The sequence below is a fragment of the Coregonus clupeaformis genome, unplaced genomic scaffold (assembly GCF_020615455.1).
Source record: "Coregonus clupeaformis isolate EN_2021a unplaced genomic scaffold, ASM2061545v1 scaf1220, whole genome shotgun sequence".
Lineage (NCBI taxonomy): Eukaryota > Metazoa > Chordata > Actinopteri > Salmoniformes > Salmonidae > Coregonus > Coregonus clupeaformis.
The window spans coordinates 20,185-38,607 of record NW_025534674.1 but is presented as its reverse complement, the minus strand read 5'-3'; the positions used below and the strand labels follow the sequence as shown (position 1 = coordinate 38,607).

General features: G+C 42.0%; 1 protein-coding gene across 2 annotated transcripts in view; it reads left to right on the top strand.

The window, feature by feature from the left end:
* The window catches only part of LOC123486453 (ras association domain-containing protein 5-like), a 33,513-nt gene extending 22,772 nt beyond the window's left edge, over positions 1 to 10,741 (top strand). The window contains exons 3-4 of one of the 2 annotated variants that reach the window (XM_045217772.1): positions 9,895 to 10,005; positions 10,449 to 10,741. In XM_045217772.1, the coding sequence (XP_045073707.1) occupies positions 9,895 to 10,005; positions 10,449 to 10,661 (324 nt within the window). In that variant the 3' untranslated portion in view covers positions 10,662 to 10,741. Of the gene's footprint in view, positions 1 to 9,891; positions 10,006 to 10,448 lie in introns of both variants that reach the window. The other variant, XM_045217771.1, reaches the window with a different exon arrangement.
* Positions 10,742 to 18,423: the final 7,682 nt, after the last annotated feature.

The window sequence follows — 18,423 nt, the reverse complement described above, 5'->3', positions numbered from 1 at the left end:
TACCTGACCAATATTGAAAACTCAATGCCCCCTTTGCTAAAAATATTTTCAGAATACCAAAAAATCTCAGGATATAAAATTAACGTGGAAAAAAACAGAAATAATGGCAATAGGAAAAAGAAAAAAACAACTCATGATCTACAGCAATCCTTTAAGTGGACCACAAACAATATGACATACTTAGGATGCTTAATAAGTGACAACAAACAACACATATATAAAGATCACTTTATTACATTACTCAACAATATGAAAGCAGATCTAATTAAATGGAAGAATCTTCCCATAACTCTTACAGGTAGAATAAACCTCTTTAGAATGGCATGGCTGCCAAAGTTTTTGTATTTATTTTCGGTAATACTAATTACCCCACCGAAGACACAAAAAAGTATGCTCGATCATAACAGACTTTATATGGGCAAATAATATTCATAGAATAAAAAGGAAAGTTTTACATCTTCCTAAGTCTGAGGGTGGTTTTAACCTTCCAGACTTTGAACTTTATCAACTCGCCACCCAAGGCTTTTACTTGCGACATATAGTTAAATGCACTAAAGAGGAACAATGGGTACATATTGAAGATGTGCATGCTCATCCCCAGAATCTTTATACTTGTCTATTTTCAAAGGATAAAGCTAAGAGCATTAACAACTTCATAGTTAAGAACACTATAACAATATGGAAGAAAATGAAACGTATTCTACAAGAACCCATATCCCTTCCTAAAAACAATCCTTGGATAGCTTTTCAGAATTCACTGATAAATTGGTCTACATGGAAAACTAAAGGCATAGAAACCGTAAATGACTTAGTAACAGGAAATACATTTATTTCTATGACAGAATGAAAAAGTAATTTTGGACTGACCAATGTACAGTATGTAGATAGTTTCAAATACATGCAACATAAAAGTTACGTATCGTGACATTTCGGTTTGAAATCTTTTCCCTTGAGGGAAAAGGATGTTCATATTATAGGGAAGATATACAAAACCTTGCAGAGAGCATATCCAACTGACCACCTCTTAGAAAAAAATATAAACTATTGGAACCAAGACTTAAAAAGAACTGATGTTGGCACAAGATGTAGGGAAAGTTTGAGCATAACTAAGAAAATTACAGTTAATTAAAATGTATGCTTAATCCAGTGTAAGCTAATGTATAGAATGTATTATACAAGAGGCAAAATTATCATTCTACAGCACAACAGCAGAGTAATGTCTTAAGTGTAAAACTAATAATGACTCAATAGTCCATGCTTTCTGGGAATGCTATAAAGTCCGGAAGTTGTGGGCGGAGCTAGAAAGTTGGCTGTCAGAAGTATTACAATGTAAACGTACTTTTAATCTGTCTGTCTGCATATTTCAAGACATGGCATATGGGGGTGTAATGAGATACACGATGGGTTGGCCGATTCTCTTCTCAATCAATCATCTTGAAAAAATGTATTCTAAAAACCAAAAACGTATCCTAAAAACAATCAATCCGCCATCATTAACACGATGGAAAAATCAAGTCCGTGGTCTACGGAGAGAAACAAAATGGTTAAGTTTCAGGCCATGTGACGGAAAGTGATGTGGGCGCTGGAGATGGGGGTGTGTGTTACTGGGTCTGGGCAGGTGTGATGTGGTTGATGTTTGTATGATGTTGTCATTTGTATGTGTATGTTTTGTATTGTTTATCAAACATATTTTTTTAAAGTAAAAAAAAAGAACTGATGTTCTGAGACGTAGTCTGAGATGAGGGTGCAGCTCAGGTTAGGGTTAGGTAGTCAAGTATCAGGACACACACGCCCACAGACATCCATTAAAGTTCTATTTCTGAAAAAATATTGACACTAATGTGCTGGAACCTTCTGTAGGCTGGTATCTGAGAGTGAGCCACGGAGTACCCAGGCGAATATGAGTCATCACCTTTTACAGTGGGGAATGTTTAGTAAATGTTGAATGTTAAGCTGTTTTGTTTGTTGCGTAAGCTACAGTAAAAGGCCTGAATCTGTTTGTAATGTTTCTGGGGTAGCACTGCAGCCTCAGATGACACTGGCCGTGTCCGAATACCCATACTAACGTACTACATACTTAAACTGCATACTATTTAGCACATACCGTTTAGCAGAAAGTATGCAGTATGCCACGGCTGCATCGCAGTAGCGGCTCCTGACTGGCTGAGTAGGTGGGGCGGGGTCGAGTGCGGGTGGATCTTTCCAAATTCAACAGACATGCATATCATTAACCAGCCTGATAATAGCTCATTTCTAATTCGATTAATTTCTTTAAACTCTGAATAGAAATTGAGTTATAGGCCTACTCAGGCTGGTTATAGTCAGACTATTACATACAACCTATAGCGTAGCCCATATAGCCCATCTATCCTAATTAAAAAGGACTGAAGACAGAAACAGATAATTTGGTTCCATTTCAACATATTTATTAGTGAAACCAAAGTGCTTTAACATATATCAATTAAATCAAATAGCTTAGTACACATACCAAAACTTTTCAAATGCTCAGATCAAAAGGCTATTGCACAGAAAAAACGTGGACAGTCGGTGCATCAAATTCAGAACCGCTGGACAGCAACATAATAAACTAAAGCACTGATAATTGGGAATGAGATCAGAATGACTGCTAAGGCTTGATCCATAAATTAAATAATGAAATACGTAGCCTAGCAACAAAACTAAAACAATCCATATTTTCAAATCAAAAGGCCTGATTAGCATGACATCAATAACGCAGCCACATCCCGAGTCCCCGGTGCCGACACGTTCAGAAATCAAAAGATGGTTTAGTATTTAGTTTAAAAGCTCTGACGAAGGCCAAGAGAACAATAAACACTTTTCAATGAGAAAACAGAAATCCACTTTGGGTTTAAAAAAAAGGACTTCTGTTTTCAAAGATGTAGCCTACGATGCAATACTCGTGGTCATTTTAAGGAGAACAAAAACGATTTAGCCAACATTTGAACACCACTGCAGAAGCTTCACTATTTGGCGTCTTCCCAATTAAGTAGCCTGGTTTTGTTGTTTGGCTACTTGAAGAGAACTAGGGCCTATCACTCGCAGCCAGCCCACCCTTCCAATGCTTTGTGGAAAAGTGTACATTGAATTCTACTAGATGAAGAGCCAAAATGAGTATAACATCGTGGCATTTAAACCATACTCGATTTTCGAAAATTCACATACTATAAAACATAATATTTTCGTATACTGAGAATGTGTCATGCGCGATTGCATTGTTTCCAGCTATTTGTTGATTTCGGTAGCGCGTCCCCGTATCTAATTGATCAGCTGTTGTCAAAGCTGAAATGAGTATGACATCGGGCATTTAAAGTGTACTTTATTTTCAAAATGTCGCATACTATTAAACTTTTCTTTTTTCGCATGCTTAAACCACCTACTATTTAGGAGGCAAGTATGGGTATTCTGACATGGCCACTGTATTTCTCAATTGAGGGTTCTAGAAAGTTCCCTAGCTGTGTGAAGTGTCCCCTGCTGCTCTGTGCTGTGTCTGTCTGAGCAGGAAGTATGTTTGAGGTCTTCTCTGTGCCTCTTGTAAAGCTAACCCCAATGCCGCTCAGACAGTTAAGGTCAGACAGTTGCCCATTTAAAACAATGCAGGGATTGCGTGTTTGTATTTGTGTGTGTGTGTGTGAGCGTCCACTTGCGTGTGTTGAGGGCTGAGAGCGTCTGCTCCACCGTCCGCTGTGACATCACCCGGAGTGATCACATGACCTTCCCTGTCTGATCCTGTCAAAGTGAGAGCAACAACAACCTCCAATGTGTGAGCCATGTCATGTGCACTTTCCCTGGCTGTGGATGTCTGTGTTTGGGATCCCTGGGTGTGGGTCTGGGTTTGGGTCTGCTGGTTTACTTTTTCTGGGCCTGAGCTCTGTGTGGGTGTGGTGGGCCATGGACCAGGCAGGGGTGAAGGGTTCAGTATTGTCCTACTATTCTATGGCCTCTGACCCTCTCTCTCTCACTTCTAGAGGAATACACAGAGGGGAGGGAGGGAGAGAACTATATTTAGCAGTTAGGAAACATCAAGCCACAAACACAGGAATTCCTGAGAGACTTGCTAGTTTTCAAGAACTAAGAACTAATGAAGGAGTATTTTTCAACTCTGACCCTGGAATCTTGACCCCCGCCCCCAACACACACATTAATCCAAGCACATCTGTATTCACACCAGTGTAGGCCTATATGCAGGGCCGGATTACCGTCGGGATATGAACACATTATCATAAATATTATTATTTTTTAGAATTGCAGAACATTTATTTTAAAACTGCACAAATGTATCTCAGCCTCATGGCAAAATGTGTAGAATAGCAGGAAATTAGCTTTAAAACTGCTAAATGTTCTCTCATCCTCATGGATAAATCAAATCAAATGTTATTTGTCACATGCGCCAAATACAACAGGTGTAGACCTTACAGTGAAATGCTTACTTACGAGCCCTTTACCAACAATGAGTTAAAAAGGAAGAACATATTAGCAAATAAGAAAACAATTGTAAAAAACAAAAACAATAACGAGGCTATATACAAGGAGTACCGGTACCGAGTCAATGTGCAGGGGTACGAGGTAGTTGAGATAATTGAGGTAATAAGTACATAGATAATAAACAGAGTAACAGCAGCGTATGTAAAGAGTGTGAATGTGTGAGTGTGTGTGTGTGTGTGTGTGGCGTCAATATACATGCGTGTGTGTGTGTTTTGTGTGTGTGAGCATATGTAATATGTGGCTGTGTGTGTGTTGGGGTGTCAGTGTAGTATTTATGAGTAGAGTCTAGTGAGTGTGCATAGAGCCAGTGCAAGAATGTCAGTGCAAAAATCTATAATAAATAAGGGGGGTCGATGCAAATAGTCCGGGTAGCCATTTGATTAACTGTTCAGAAGTCAAATAGCTTGGGGGTAGAAGCTATTCAGGAGAATTTTGGTCCCAGACTTGGCACTCTGGTACCGCTTGCCGTGTGGTAGCAGAGAGAACAGTCTATGACTTGGGTGGCTGGAGTCTTTGACAATTTTTAGGGCCTTTGTCTGACACCGCCTGGTATAGAGGTCCTGGATGGCAGGGAGCTCGGCCCCAGTGATGTACTGGGCCTTACACCCTACCCTCTGTAGCGCCTTGTGGTCGGATGCCAAGCAATTGCCATACTAAGCGGTGATGCAGCCAGTCAAGATGTTTGCAATGGTGCAGCTGTAGAACTTTTTAAGGGATCTGAGGACCGTGCCAAATCTTTTCAGCCTCCTGAGAGGGAAGAGGCGTTGTCGTGCCCTCTTCACGACTGTGTTGGTGTGTTTGGATTAGGGTTGAATGGAGGGAACCCGGTTACCGAGATTTACTGGGATTCACCGCCCAAAACCACTCAATTTTCCCTGGATAAATAACTCACGAAACTGGTAAATTATAATAAATGATTTATATGAACAGCATGTCCTGAAATGGAACTGTTAAATTATATGCCATGTCTAAATCTGGCTTCTCTACGGCTTCTGCATGATGAATCATCAATGCTCAGGGTGGGGACAGACAGCCCATTTCAGTATGGAGCGCAGTTCACAATGCATGTAGACCTATCATGTCATCATGGTAACTTTTTTTATTGTGACAGGTAGGCCTACATTTGCTGCAGCATAGCCTATACTACAGTAATATAAAGACTGAATGCATGTCTAATTTACCCATCTCCATCTGGCTTTGGGGGTCACCTTGTTTTTTAATTGTAAAGATTATAATTTTTAAATTGCAGCTGCAGAGTTTTAAAACAGCCTATTACTCGAATATTGTTGCTTTAAATCAGTGTTTGCGTAGAGCACTCTCTCGCAGTCTTTCGCAGTCTTTCTCTCTCTCCATCAACTCCATTGACTATTCGAAGAGGGACAAGCTTTTTTCTGCTGAATGTTATATACAGCAGCCAATAGAACTCACTGGTAGTTTGAAAGAAGAGCAACGTATGGCGATGGCGTAGGCTATAGCAGTTGTTTATTCAGACCCATAACCATTCAATCTTCCTGAAGAGAAGTGAAAGCCTTCTGCATCTAATTCTAGTCCTATATTATTCAAGGATGTCATTAGAATGGCGAAGATAAGGACAACAAAACTTATTTCATTTAACTGTTGAAAGCGAGGGAAGGAATGAACCAACAATAGAGAGAGAGAAAGAGGAGGTAGGCTAATAACATTAGGGGAAATATTATGAAAGGTATATATGTGTCAGCCTACTAATTATACAAATAGGTCCTATTATATTTCAAAAATTAAAATCAAATTCGCTAGCCTATACTTGTAACTTTGTAGGCCGTATGTGCTGCACCAGAATCACATGTTCTCTTCTGCTTTATCGTGGTTTGAACGATGTACGTAATTCCAGTCCATATAGTATACAGTAATACAGTTCACACTCAAGAAGATTAGCCTACTGTAGCTAGTTTCATTTATTTACTCATATAGCTAGCTACATCTATGGGCTTTTATGTTTTTCTGTCATGCGTAATGTGCAGTAGCCTATATCATATAGGCCATGTATTGGATAACAGCACAATCATTTGGGCTTTTTGGGCTTGGGTTCATTAAATGTCATTCATGTAGGGCTCATAAAATGTATTTAATATATGGCTCATCAGGCTCGGGTAGCATCAGGATAGAATTTTCATGCTGATCAAAGCTCTAATCAAATACAGACATATTTAATTTATATGCTTTATACTGATTTTGAATGACACTTCCGGTTTTGGCGGAAATACTGGGTTACCCGGGAGAAAAGTGATTTATTCTCGGGGTGGAAGATTTGTAAAATACCTGGAAAATATTCAACCCTAGTTTGGATCATGATAAAGCCTTAGTGATGTGGACACTGAGGCGAAGCTCTCGACCGGCTCCACTACAGCCCCGTCAATGTGAATGGGGGCATGCTCGGTCCTCTGTTTCCTGTTGTCCACGATCAGCTCCTTTGTCTTGCTGACGTTGAGGAGAGTGGTTGTTGTCCTGGCACCACACTGCCAGGTCTCTGACCTCCTCCCTGTAGGCTGTCTCATCGTCATCGGTGATCAGGCATACCACCGTTGCGTCGTCTGCAAACTTAATGATTGTGTTGGTAGTTGTGTGTGCCCACGCAGTCGGGTGGGTGAACAGGGAGTACAGGAGGGGACTAAGCACGCACCCCTGAGGGCCTACAGGGAGGAGAGTTGCACATAATACAGTAATGCTGTGCCAATCCTCTAGCTTCTGTGTTACAGGAATGTTCATGCTGTTTCAAGGTATTTGTGTTAGTGTTTAGTCTTGTGGTTGTTTAGAGATGGTCAGTTTGACATTTATACCAGTTTGCCCAAAGCTTCCCTCTGCATTCTCGCATCATTAACTCTTACTGCACTGGAACATGCCAAGATAAACACACACACACACACACTAAGCCATGCCATGGAAAGTTGCCGCACACACACACTAAACGCACAACAAACACAACTCTCCACCCAAGCATATTGTTCATATTCATGGAGGAGAGAAGTTAATGGTCTGTAATGAGAGAAGAGAGAGAGAAGAAAGGGAAGACACAACGTCCTGTTCAGACTGATCCTGCTCCCCATCTCTGCTAACGCAAAGCCAAGAAATGCTGCACACGACACACACACACACACACGCTACAAAGCGACTGTACTGAATGAAGCAGACTCAGTCCCCTCACACCCTGAGGACTCCCATACATAAATGATTCCTGCCCTGCATTCTCTCTCTCTATTCCCCATCGTCTATCTCTCACACCACTGTGTCCCAGAAAAAGAGAATGAAAAAGAGGATAAAAAATAAAAACAGCATCCACATAAGAGGATGCATCTATAAATAACCCAGTTAAACTCTGTGTTGCTAAGGCTTGCTCAGCAACCATGCCTCCCCATCTTCCCTCCTCATCTCGCCTCCACTCCCCCATTCTCATCTTCCTTCGCGCCCCATCACCCTCCTCCTTCATCTCTCCCTCATCCCCATGATGAGCCCTTCAGTCACACTGCATGGTGGGAGGGAGAGTTTTGTGCTTTTTCGTGGCCTTAGCAGTGGGAGAGATTGGAGCTGTCAGAGTGACTGCTTGATGTGTCTGTCAGTGGGGATGAAGAGGGAGAAAGAAGGAGAGAAAGAAGGACAGAGAGGCATAGAGTCATAGTGTAATTTTCTGTGTCTCTGCTCCATTCAGAATACTTCCTGCCTACAGTCGTGGTCAAACGTTGAATTACACAAGTATTGGTCTTCACAAAGTTCGCTGCTTCAGTGTTATGAGATATTTTTGTCAGATGCTACTATGGTATACTGAAGTATAATTACAAGCATTCCATAAGTTTCAAAGGCTTTTATTGACAATTACATTAAGTGTATGCAAAGAGTCAATATTTGCAGTGTTGACCCTTCTTTTTCAAGACCTCTGCAATCCGCCTGGCATGCTGTCAATTAACTTCTGGGCCACATCCTAACTGATGGCAGCCCATTCTTGCATAATCAATGCTTGGAGTTTGTCCGAATTTGTGGGTTTTTGTTTGTCCACCCGCCTCTTGAGGATCGACCACAAGTTCTCAATGGGATTAAGGTCTGGGGAGTTTCCTGGCCATGGTCCCAAAATGTCGATGTTTTGTTCCCCGAGCCACTTAGTTATCACTTTTGCCTTATGTCAAGGTGCTCCATTCTGCTGGAAAAGGCATTGGTCATCACCAAACTATTCTTGGATGGTTGGGAGAAGTTGCTCTCGGAGGATGTGTTGGTACCATTCTTTATTCATGGCTGTGTTCTTAGGCAAAATTGTGAGTGAGCCCACTCCCTTGGCTGAGAAGCAACCCCACACATGAATGGTCTCAGGATGCTTTACTGTTGGCATGACACAGGACTGATGGTAGAGCTCACCTTGTCTTCTCCGGACAAGGTGTTTTCCGGATGCCCCAAACAATCAGAAAGGGGATTCATCAGAGAAAAATGACTTTACCCAGTCCTCAGCAGTCCAATCCCTGTACCTTTGCAGAATATCAGTCTGTCCCTGATGTTTTTTCCTGGAGAAAAGTGGCTTCTTTGCTGCCCTTCTTGACACCAGGCTTTCCTCCAAAAGTATTTGCCTCACTGTGCATGCAGATGCACTCACACCTGTCTGCTGCCATTCCTGAGCAAGCTCTGCACTGGTGGTGTCCCGATCCCGCAGCTGAATCAACTTTAGGAGACGGTCCTGGCGCTTGCTGGACTTTCTTGGGCGCCCTGACGCCTTCTTCACAACAATTGAACCTCTCTCCTTGAAGTTCTTGATGATCCGATAAATGGTTGATTTAGGTGCAATCTTACTAGCAGCAATATCCTTGCCTGTGAAGCTCTTTTTTTGTGCAAAGTAATGATGACGGCACGTGTTTCCTTGCAGGTAACCATGGTTAACAGAGGAAGAACAATGATTTCAAGCACCACCCTCCTTTTTAAAGCTTCCAGTCTGTTATTCAAACTCAATCAGCATGACAGAGTGATCTCAGCCTTGTCCTCATCAACACTCTCACCTGTGTTAATGAGAGAATCACTGACATGATGGCAGCTGGTCCTTTTGTGGCAGGGCTGAAATGCAGTGGAAATGTTGTTTTGGGATTAAGTTCATTTTCATGGCAAAGAGGGACTTTGCAATTAATTGCAATTAATCTGATCACTCTTCATGACATTCTGGAGTATATGCAAATTGCCATCATCAAAACTGAGGCAGCAGACTTTGTGAAAATTAGTATTTGTGTCATTCTCAAAACTTTTGACCATGACTGTACTGTCCTGTCCTGTCTGTGGGGGCAACTGCAGTGTTGTGTCATCATGCTGGGGTTTGGTGTCCTTCCCCCTGTACTGCAGTTCCTGTTTCTCACACAGCTTGTTGTCTGTCTCTCTGTGTTTCAGCAGAATGAGGTCAAAGAGGAAGAGGAGGGAGGGCCCAAGGCTCTGTCAGAGGAAGAGTTGCGGGCCAGGATAGAGGACTTCAACTCTACGGTCTCAGAGAATGGCATGAAACTGGTGAGTGCTACAACATCTAAAATATACACGGTGCTATCTAGAACCATAAAAGGGTTCTTTGGCTGTCCCAATAGGAGAACCCTTTGAAGAACCCTTTTTGGTTACAGGTAGAACCCTTTTGGTTCCAGGTAGAACCCTTTTTGGGTTCAATGTAGAACCCTTTATACAGAGGGTTCTACATGGAACCCAAAAGGGTTCTACCTGCAACCAAAAAGGGTTATCCTATGGGGACAGCCGAAGAACACTTTTGGAACCCTTTTTTCGTACTGAATCGGAATTTACCATTATAGACACACATGCATCTCTCTCTCTCTCTCTCTCTCTCTCTCTCTCTCTCTCTCTCTCTCTCTCTCTCTCTCTCTCTCTCTCTCTCTCTCTCTCTCTCTCTCTCTCTCTCTCTCTCTCTCTCTCTCTCTCTCTCTCTCTCTCTCTCTCTCCCCCAGGGTGCTGATGGTTTGTACACTGGCTTCATTAAGGTCCACCTCAGACTAAGTCGACCAGTCACGGTGCTCGCTGTGGAGGGGGCGGGATTAGACGGACAGGCGTGCCAGGTGGAAAGACACGGTCGGCCAATGATGGTGTCAGAGGGCCAGGAGGGGGAAGGAGCAGGGTTAGTGAGAAGCGGACGTCGTTCTACCTGCCCAGTGATTGTGTGAAGCAGATCCACATCAGTAGTACTACCACGGTTAAGGAGGTCATACAGGGCCTGCTGAAGAAGTTTATGGTGCTGGATAACCCACACAAGTTTGCCCTGTACAGACAGACACACCGTGATGGACAGGGTGAGTTACACACACAGATTACACGCTATATACATTGCACATTTACATTCTGCCCCCCTACTGAGTGTAGGTTTGAAGATTTCTGATAATATGTGGATGTGGAATCTAATGTGTCTTTCCTTTGTCGTGTGTCTGTGTAGACCTGTTCCAGAAGCTTCCTCTTGTGGAGTGTCCTCTCGCTCTGAGACTGGTGGTGGGTCCAGATCCTGAGCTGCTTAGCTTTGTCCTCAAGGAGAATGAGACCGAAGAGGTAGCGGTAAGACAAACACAACCCCCCCCCACCCCACATACACACACACATACTGTGTGTCCTAAAATCATTAATTGCTACATGAATGCCATCTTTAACATCACTAATATCGCTCTCTCTCTCTTTCGCTCTCTTCCTCTCAGTGGCATGCATTCTCGATTCTGAACTGCAGAACTTCCTGGTGATTCTGGAGAAGGAGGAGGCGGAGCGTGTGCGATTGGTGGAGAAGAGATTCACAGCCTACCGACAGAGCTTGCAGAAGGCACTACAGGAGACATCAACCCTGACCCCTCACCCTTGACCCCCTCATCTCTTCACTCTGACCTTTCAACCCTCACCCCTCTGTTGACCCCAGGGAGAGCAGGAACCCACTCAGGCTTACAGACTCCTATTCTCCCCTCAGGACACGGCCAGCTCCTCCCTCACTCCTCACATCCCCTCTGGAGAAGAGAGGTGGGGTTAAGAAAGGATGGAAAGGGAAAAAGGGACTGTTTGAAGGATGAGGACAGGATGCTGGAACAAAAGAAGTGTGTGTATCCCTGGGAGTAAAAAGACACTGAACTGAATGACCCTCTGACTTCTTTGGGCTCAGATATCTCGGTTTGATCTGACAATCTGACCTGATGGGTCTTCTAATGTTACATTGAATCTCAGTTTGGTCTGATAATGTGTTTAAGATTCTACTGCTGCTGCTGCTACTGCAAGTGTTACTTACGCATGAGTCTCAACTTTCTCTATCTGCCCCAGTGCCCATGCATAAAGATTTAGGACTAGAACAGACATTACTATTCAAAGCAACGCTCCATGGTGGGTGGACCATTTGGAATGTTCCATTACTTGATATTTATGATATCAACTCTCATGTTGTCCCTGCATGCCATCTTATCCAGGGCCGAGGGTAGGATATGGGGGAGGGTATGGTTGGATTGGGAAGCAGGGTTGGTATTGTGGGGTAAAGCTGTGTAGGGTTAGGGTGTGGTAAAAGGAACACCAGAATCCATTCTCATCTTCAGACTCCTCTCATATCAGTCCCAGGGATGTACAGCAGTGTTTCTCATAGAACTGCTCTATTGAGCTCAGAAGGCTACAGAAGCATAAGAAGACCTGAACTCTCGTCCTAACTTTTTTATCCAGCACTGAAATGAACCCTCTATCTCAGGTGGCTAACTTGCACTTAACCCTGCATCTCCCTCTACCAGAGTAACCATGTTAGTGTGGGGAGGTCTTGTGCAGACAGGCTTGTATTTCATAGGTAGATGTTATTCCCATAGACACTAGTCTCTTCAGAGAGCCATTTGTGTACCCTGACTGCAGTCACATATATAGCGACATACAGTAGGCCTTCTCTATACCCAATAGATATCCATCCTGTTATTCATTAACCCATTCTACGTAAGCATACAGTATGTAAACAATCAGCACAATCAGTAACTATTCTTCACTGCTTGAAACATCTGCTGGTGTTTTAAGCATTTACAAACAGTTCAATGGGATGCTGATGTTCCGGACTCTTTGTGAACCCTTCACCCTGTCATCAATAACCCCTGACCCCTATCTCCTAACCTGGAAATTGACATTTCACCTGATGGGAGACTTGCCATGCTACTGGCCCTGTGTCTGTTAGAGCGTATGCAGCTGTAACTACTGTTGTTAGAGGCCTCATAGAGCCAGCCACTCTGTGGTGCTGTGACAGGTCCATGAAGCCCTGCTACTGAGCCGACTGTTACAGGACTGAGTGAATGAGAGGAACTGATGCTTAAACACTGATTGGAGGTCAAGGGTCATACCGCGAGGAGGTATTCCTGGTCAGTTCATGTGGTCAGGAAAACTCCTGTCCGTAAGTTCATTGAGCTGAGAAACACCATTCTGCCGATCACACCAAAGTTAAGATTATTAAGAGGGACAGAACCCCCTGTGTCCCTCTCCACAGAGGCAGTGGAGATCTGACTGAAAAGACGACGTATTGTAGAATAAACCTGTTTTGCAAACTGATTCTGGCCACAGGTCTTCCAGTCTGTATAGTATCCTAGAGAATGGGCAGGAAATTAGGCAGGAAATGAGTGATTATTTTGTAAAAAGGGAATTCTATAATATCAATGATATTTATCTCAGTGATGGATACAGTGCGTTCAGAGTATTCATAGCCCTTGACTTATTCCACATTTTGTTGTGTTACAGCCTGAATTCAAAATGGATTCAATATTTTTTTTCTCACCCGTCACACACAATATCCCCCATAATGACAAAGTGAAAACATGTTTTTAGATATGTTTGTAAATGTATTGAAAATGAAATACAGAATATCTCATTTACATACATATTCACACCCCTGAGTCATACTTTTGTAGAAGCAACTTTGCCAGTGATTACAGTGTTTTTGGGTAAGTCTCTAAGAACTTTGCACACCTGGGGCCTCATTTATCAATCATGCATAGCACAAATCTGTGTAAACCATGCGGGGGTCATTCAACGCAAAGTGTGAGATTTATCAAAATGAAAGTTTGCTTGAGTGTGCATACATTTAAGCACAGCCATGACCATGCGTATACACAGTGCCAAGTGGTGGAATAAGGGAACTGCATGTCAAGCATAGAGTGGGGAAAATATGCGAAAAATGTGAAATTGTCAAAGTAATAATTAAATCATTTGTTTTATTTAGTTGTATTTCCATTGTGAATTCATGCAACATATCTTGACATGCTATATAATTTGACCACATCAGTACATTTGTTACGATAATAATCCATATAAAGTACAGTAATTTGTTAAAGTATTCAAACATTGTTGAAATGCTATAAAAGACTGAGCTAATGTCAAATCGAATGAGTGATGGCTGATCTTGCTCTGTTTGAAGATTTGGCACACGCTGCATTTAGCAGAAAGCGTGTTTTTAGAGACAGGTGCAACTTTTTCTGCAGAAAGTACAGATTGGCTCATCAGATATCATTTCCCAAAACCAATCTTATTGATTTTTGAGAGGATTTAAGATCTACTTTAAAAAGAGTACTTAAGACTTGGCAACGGGTACTTTTCAGCGGAGCTTGCCGATCGGCATTTTACAGCCCTTGCTAAGCCAATGTTTAGAATGAAATCAATAGCAAAACTAACAGTAACACACACAATTTCCATAGACCATCGCACAACAGGTTGAAGTCAAGAGGGCTTTCTTTGCCATGATGCCAATTATGGGTTCCCAAATAAGAACGGAGCAATAGACGGCACCCACATCGCCATAAAATTACCATCCCAAAACTATTTAAATTATGAACAGAAAAGGCTTCCCACTCGTTATGCGCATGTGATAGGTTATGTGATGCGCAAAAGACGCTGCTGAATGTGGTGGCGAGGTGGCCAGGTGGAACGCACGACTGGTTCATTCGCAGAACAGCAATGTTGCTCTATACGCCTACAGGAAGGAGCTGTTGAGGATGGATGGCTTATTGGTGAGTGTTGCCTACTTATTTGAAGTATATTTGCCATTGCTAAAGCAACTTGAGTTGTCGTAATGGTCATCACTTTGTAGCTATGTTTTTTTTTTATGGTCAAGCCACAACTGAGCGAGCCAAATAAAATATTGTGGTTGTACTCAATCTTTGACACTAGCACCTCAATATCAGTCTCGGAAAAGTTTGAATTTTTTGGTTATGCTGTTGTATTTCATGGTTGTTGTATATTCCCCACATGCTTTAAAGTGATGGTTTTGACCATATGTTTAATTAGGGGCATTTTGAAACGCAAACCACCAAGGTCGTGCACGAGCACTGAGGCTGAGAACAATTGGTATTTATCAATGGTTATCTCCTACCAGTGTGCGTATGACGCTCGCAGGATTGTTTGATAAATCACACTTTTTCTATGCATACACCATTCTAAATTCCGTTTGTAAATAATATGTTAGAATAGTTTCTACGCAATATTAATAAATGAGGCCCTTGGATTGAACAATATTTGCACATTATTTTTATTTAAATTCTTCAAGCTCTTTCAAGTTGATTGTTGATTATTCATTGCTAGACAGCCATTTAAGTCTTGCCATAGAAAGCAGGTTTTCCTCTTGATTTTGCCTGTGCTTATAGCTGTATTCCATTTTTTATTTTTTCCTTCTTCTCCCTAGTCCAGGGTTTCCCAAACTCGGTCCTCGGGACCCGGAGCGGTGCACATTTTGGTTTTTGCCCTAGCACTACACAGCTGATTCAAATAATCAACTAATCTTCAAGCCCGAGGACCGAGTTTGGAAAACGCTGCCCTAGTCCTTGCCAATGACAAGCATACCCATAACATGATGCAGCCACCACCATGCTTGAAAATATGAAGCGTGTTACTCAGTGATGTATTGGATTTACCCCAAACATAACACTTTGTATTCAGGACAAAAAGTTCATTTCTTTGACACATTTTTTTTGCAGTATTACTTTAGTAATAACAGGATGCATGCTTTGGAATATTTGTATTCTGTACAGGCTTCCTTCTTTTCACTCTGTCACTTAGGTTAGTATTGTGGAGTAACTACAATGTTGTTGATCCATCTTCAGTTTTATCATATCACAACCATTAAACTCTGTAACTGTTTTAAAATCACCATTGTGCCTCATGGCGAAATCCCTGAGCAGTTTCCATTCCTCTCCGGCAACTGAGTTAGGAAGGATGCCTGTATCTTTGTAGCCACTGGGTGTATTGATAAACCATCCAAAGCCCCTAATTAACAACTTCACCATGCTCAAAGGGAAATTCAGCATCTGCTTTTTAAATGTTTACCCATCTACCAATAGATGCCCATCTACCAATAGAGGCATTGAAAAACCTCCCTGGTCTTTGTGGTTGAATCTGTGCTTGAAATTCACTACTCGATTTGAGGGACCTTACAGATAATTGTATGTGTGGGGGAACAGAGATGGGGTAGTTATTTAAAAATAATGTTAACCACTATTAGAACACTGAGTCCATGCAACTTATTATGCGATTCATAGCACATTTTTTACGCTGCCATAACAAAGGGGTTGAATACTTATTGACTCAAGACATGTCAGCTTTTAATTTTGTGTTCTACAAACTAAATTCTACTTTGACAGTATGTGGTATTGTGTGTAAGTCAGTGACGCAACATCTAAATTTAATATATTTAAAATTCAGGCTGTAACACAACATTTTTTAAAAAAGTTAATACTTTCTGGAGGCACTGGTAGTAAACATTGGAGGACAAATTATTATTATTGGTTATAATTATTGTTATCATTGGTGTGTGAGTCTGGGCTGGAGATAATAGTATAAATATTAAATGAGAGGTAATACCTATGTATTCCAGTGACTCTCTCTCATCGTCCAAAAGCACATGCCTTCCTGATGCCCATGTCCATCCCATTCCCTTACCTCCTCAACCCCTTATAACCCAACCCTGCTCAGTGTTTAGGCTGTTCCTGCTGGCAGTGCCTTTTGTTCTATGTAGCCTTGTGTGTGTAACTGGGTTCTATATGTCATATCTCTTTTCCTTACCACCTATTTTTGTCCATTATCACCCTTCTCCTATTCCTGTCCTCACAGGGCATATAGAGAGGCCACACAAACAGATCTGAGACCAGACTACATGTCTGTGATGGAACCCATAAGTGTGTGTGTGTGTGTCTGTCTGTGTGTGTCTGTTACATCTACGTGTGTGGTACTTATTTTATGGTTCACCCCCTTCAGCATGGTGTTAAGTGTCAGAGGATGTGGACAATCAATGCTTTCCAGCAATCTCTTAGTTTGGTTTATCTGGAGAATTAGATGTGTATGTAGGTATCTGTAAAGCTGTAAAGAAAATGAAGAATTAAATAAAATTGTCATCCTTTAATGAGTCTCTCTCCTGTCCTTTGAACTCATTCTCACTCTGTTTCCTGGTCAGGAAAGCCCTCTGGATACACTCATATCTCTCCGTGCTGTTGTCTTATTGACTTTCTGTACAGTAGCCAGGCCAGCTTCCTCTCTGTCGGTGGCTGTTCTGCCATTCCCCCGAGTTCAACCAGCTCTTTCTAAAAGGTCTCTAGCTCCTCATTTTGGAGCTTTGTCAAATTCTGAGGAGTTTCCCTTCCATTAGTTATGAGTCCCAAATGGTTTTCTGTGTCTGTGTGTTCCAGAGTTGTGCGCTCATCCAAGAGTGGAGTGGTTGGAGAGAGGGTGAGAGTAAACTTAATTCATTATGAATCAGTATAGTTTGTTTACAAAGTTAACAAAAACATGGAGAAATAGGTCAATGGATAGTTATGGTAGCTTCAAATTATAGGCCTATTTAAAAAAAAAAAAAAAATCTTGCTAATAGAAATCAAGTGCACATGAACATTTAGTGGATTTTTGTTTGCCCAACAAACAGTTTGGATTTTTGATGGCCCAATCTCTGATGTGCACAAACTGCACAGAGCTCGCCTGCTTGTAGTCCTAAAAATTTGAAATAAGTTACATTCAGCTATCCGTTCACCCATTCCTATTGGGAAATGGATGGGGAAAAGAATAGGGTTTTGTAATACACTGCAAAAATAAGGTCTGAGGTTAACACAGGCTATGGGGATATTATACGTTTGTTCTATGAGATAAAATCACGTGTGCCCAACAAACATTTTGCATTTTTGATGGTCAAATCTTTGATGATGTACACAAACTGCACATTAGTGTGGCTTAAAAATGTCAAAAAATGTCTGTATGCAATTTAGTGCATGCTCCAGAGCACAAACCATAGAGATAGAGGACTCATCTTTGTATCTGTGCCATTATAAGCGTTCTGTGACGCCATTAAAGCTGTCTCCATTTTAAAGTAGCCTACTCAATTTTCTTCCACGATTGGTGGGACTTCACTTCATTGGATCCTCCTGGATGACCCTGTTGCGCGCAACCAGGTCATCAGGAGGGATCAGCCAAGAAGTGGAAGTCCCACCCAGTTGACTACATTAAAATGGTGGAAGCCCTCAATGGCGCTGCCTATGCTAATGGAGCATTCAAGACAACTGGGAACTCTGGGGGAAAAAACTAGGTAAAATCAGACATCTGTGATCTCAAGGTCGAAAAAATCAGAGCTGTAGAAAGAGGCCCGAGATTCCGAAAGTTGGATGACCATTCAAAATGAATTTTCCCAGTTGGAGCTCGTTTTCTTTCCAGTTGTCTTGAACGCAGTCGTGGATTTCTGAGCTCCCAGTTGTTTTGAATGCGGCATAATACCACATTTAGTTATAAATATCTTTGTTAATTCTGCCTTTTGGCAACTAGAGGCCTCTATGGCACACACACTGTGAATTTCTAACCACACCCGTGCCCCTACCGACTCCCTCGGAGGGCCCTCCGTTGTCAGTCACGTGTTGCTGACGAAACTCAGAGTTTGACTTCCAGAGAGTGGAAAGGGGATCAATAAACTCATCTACTTCG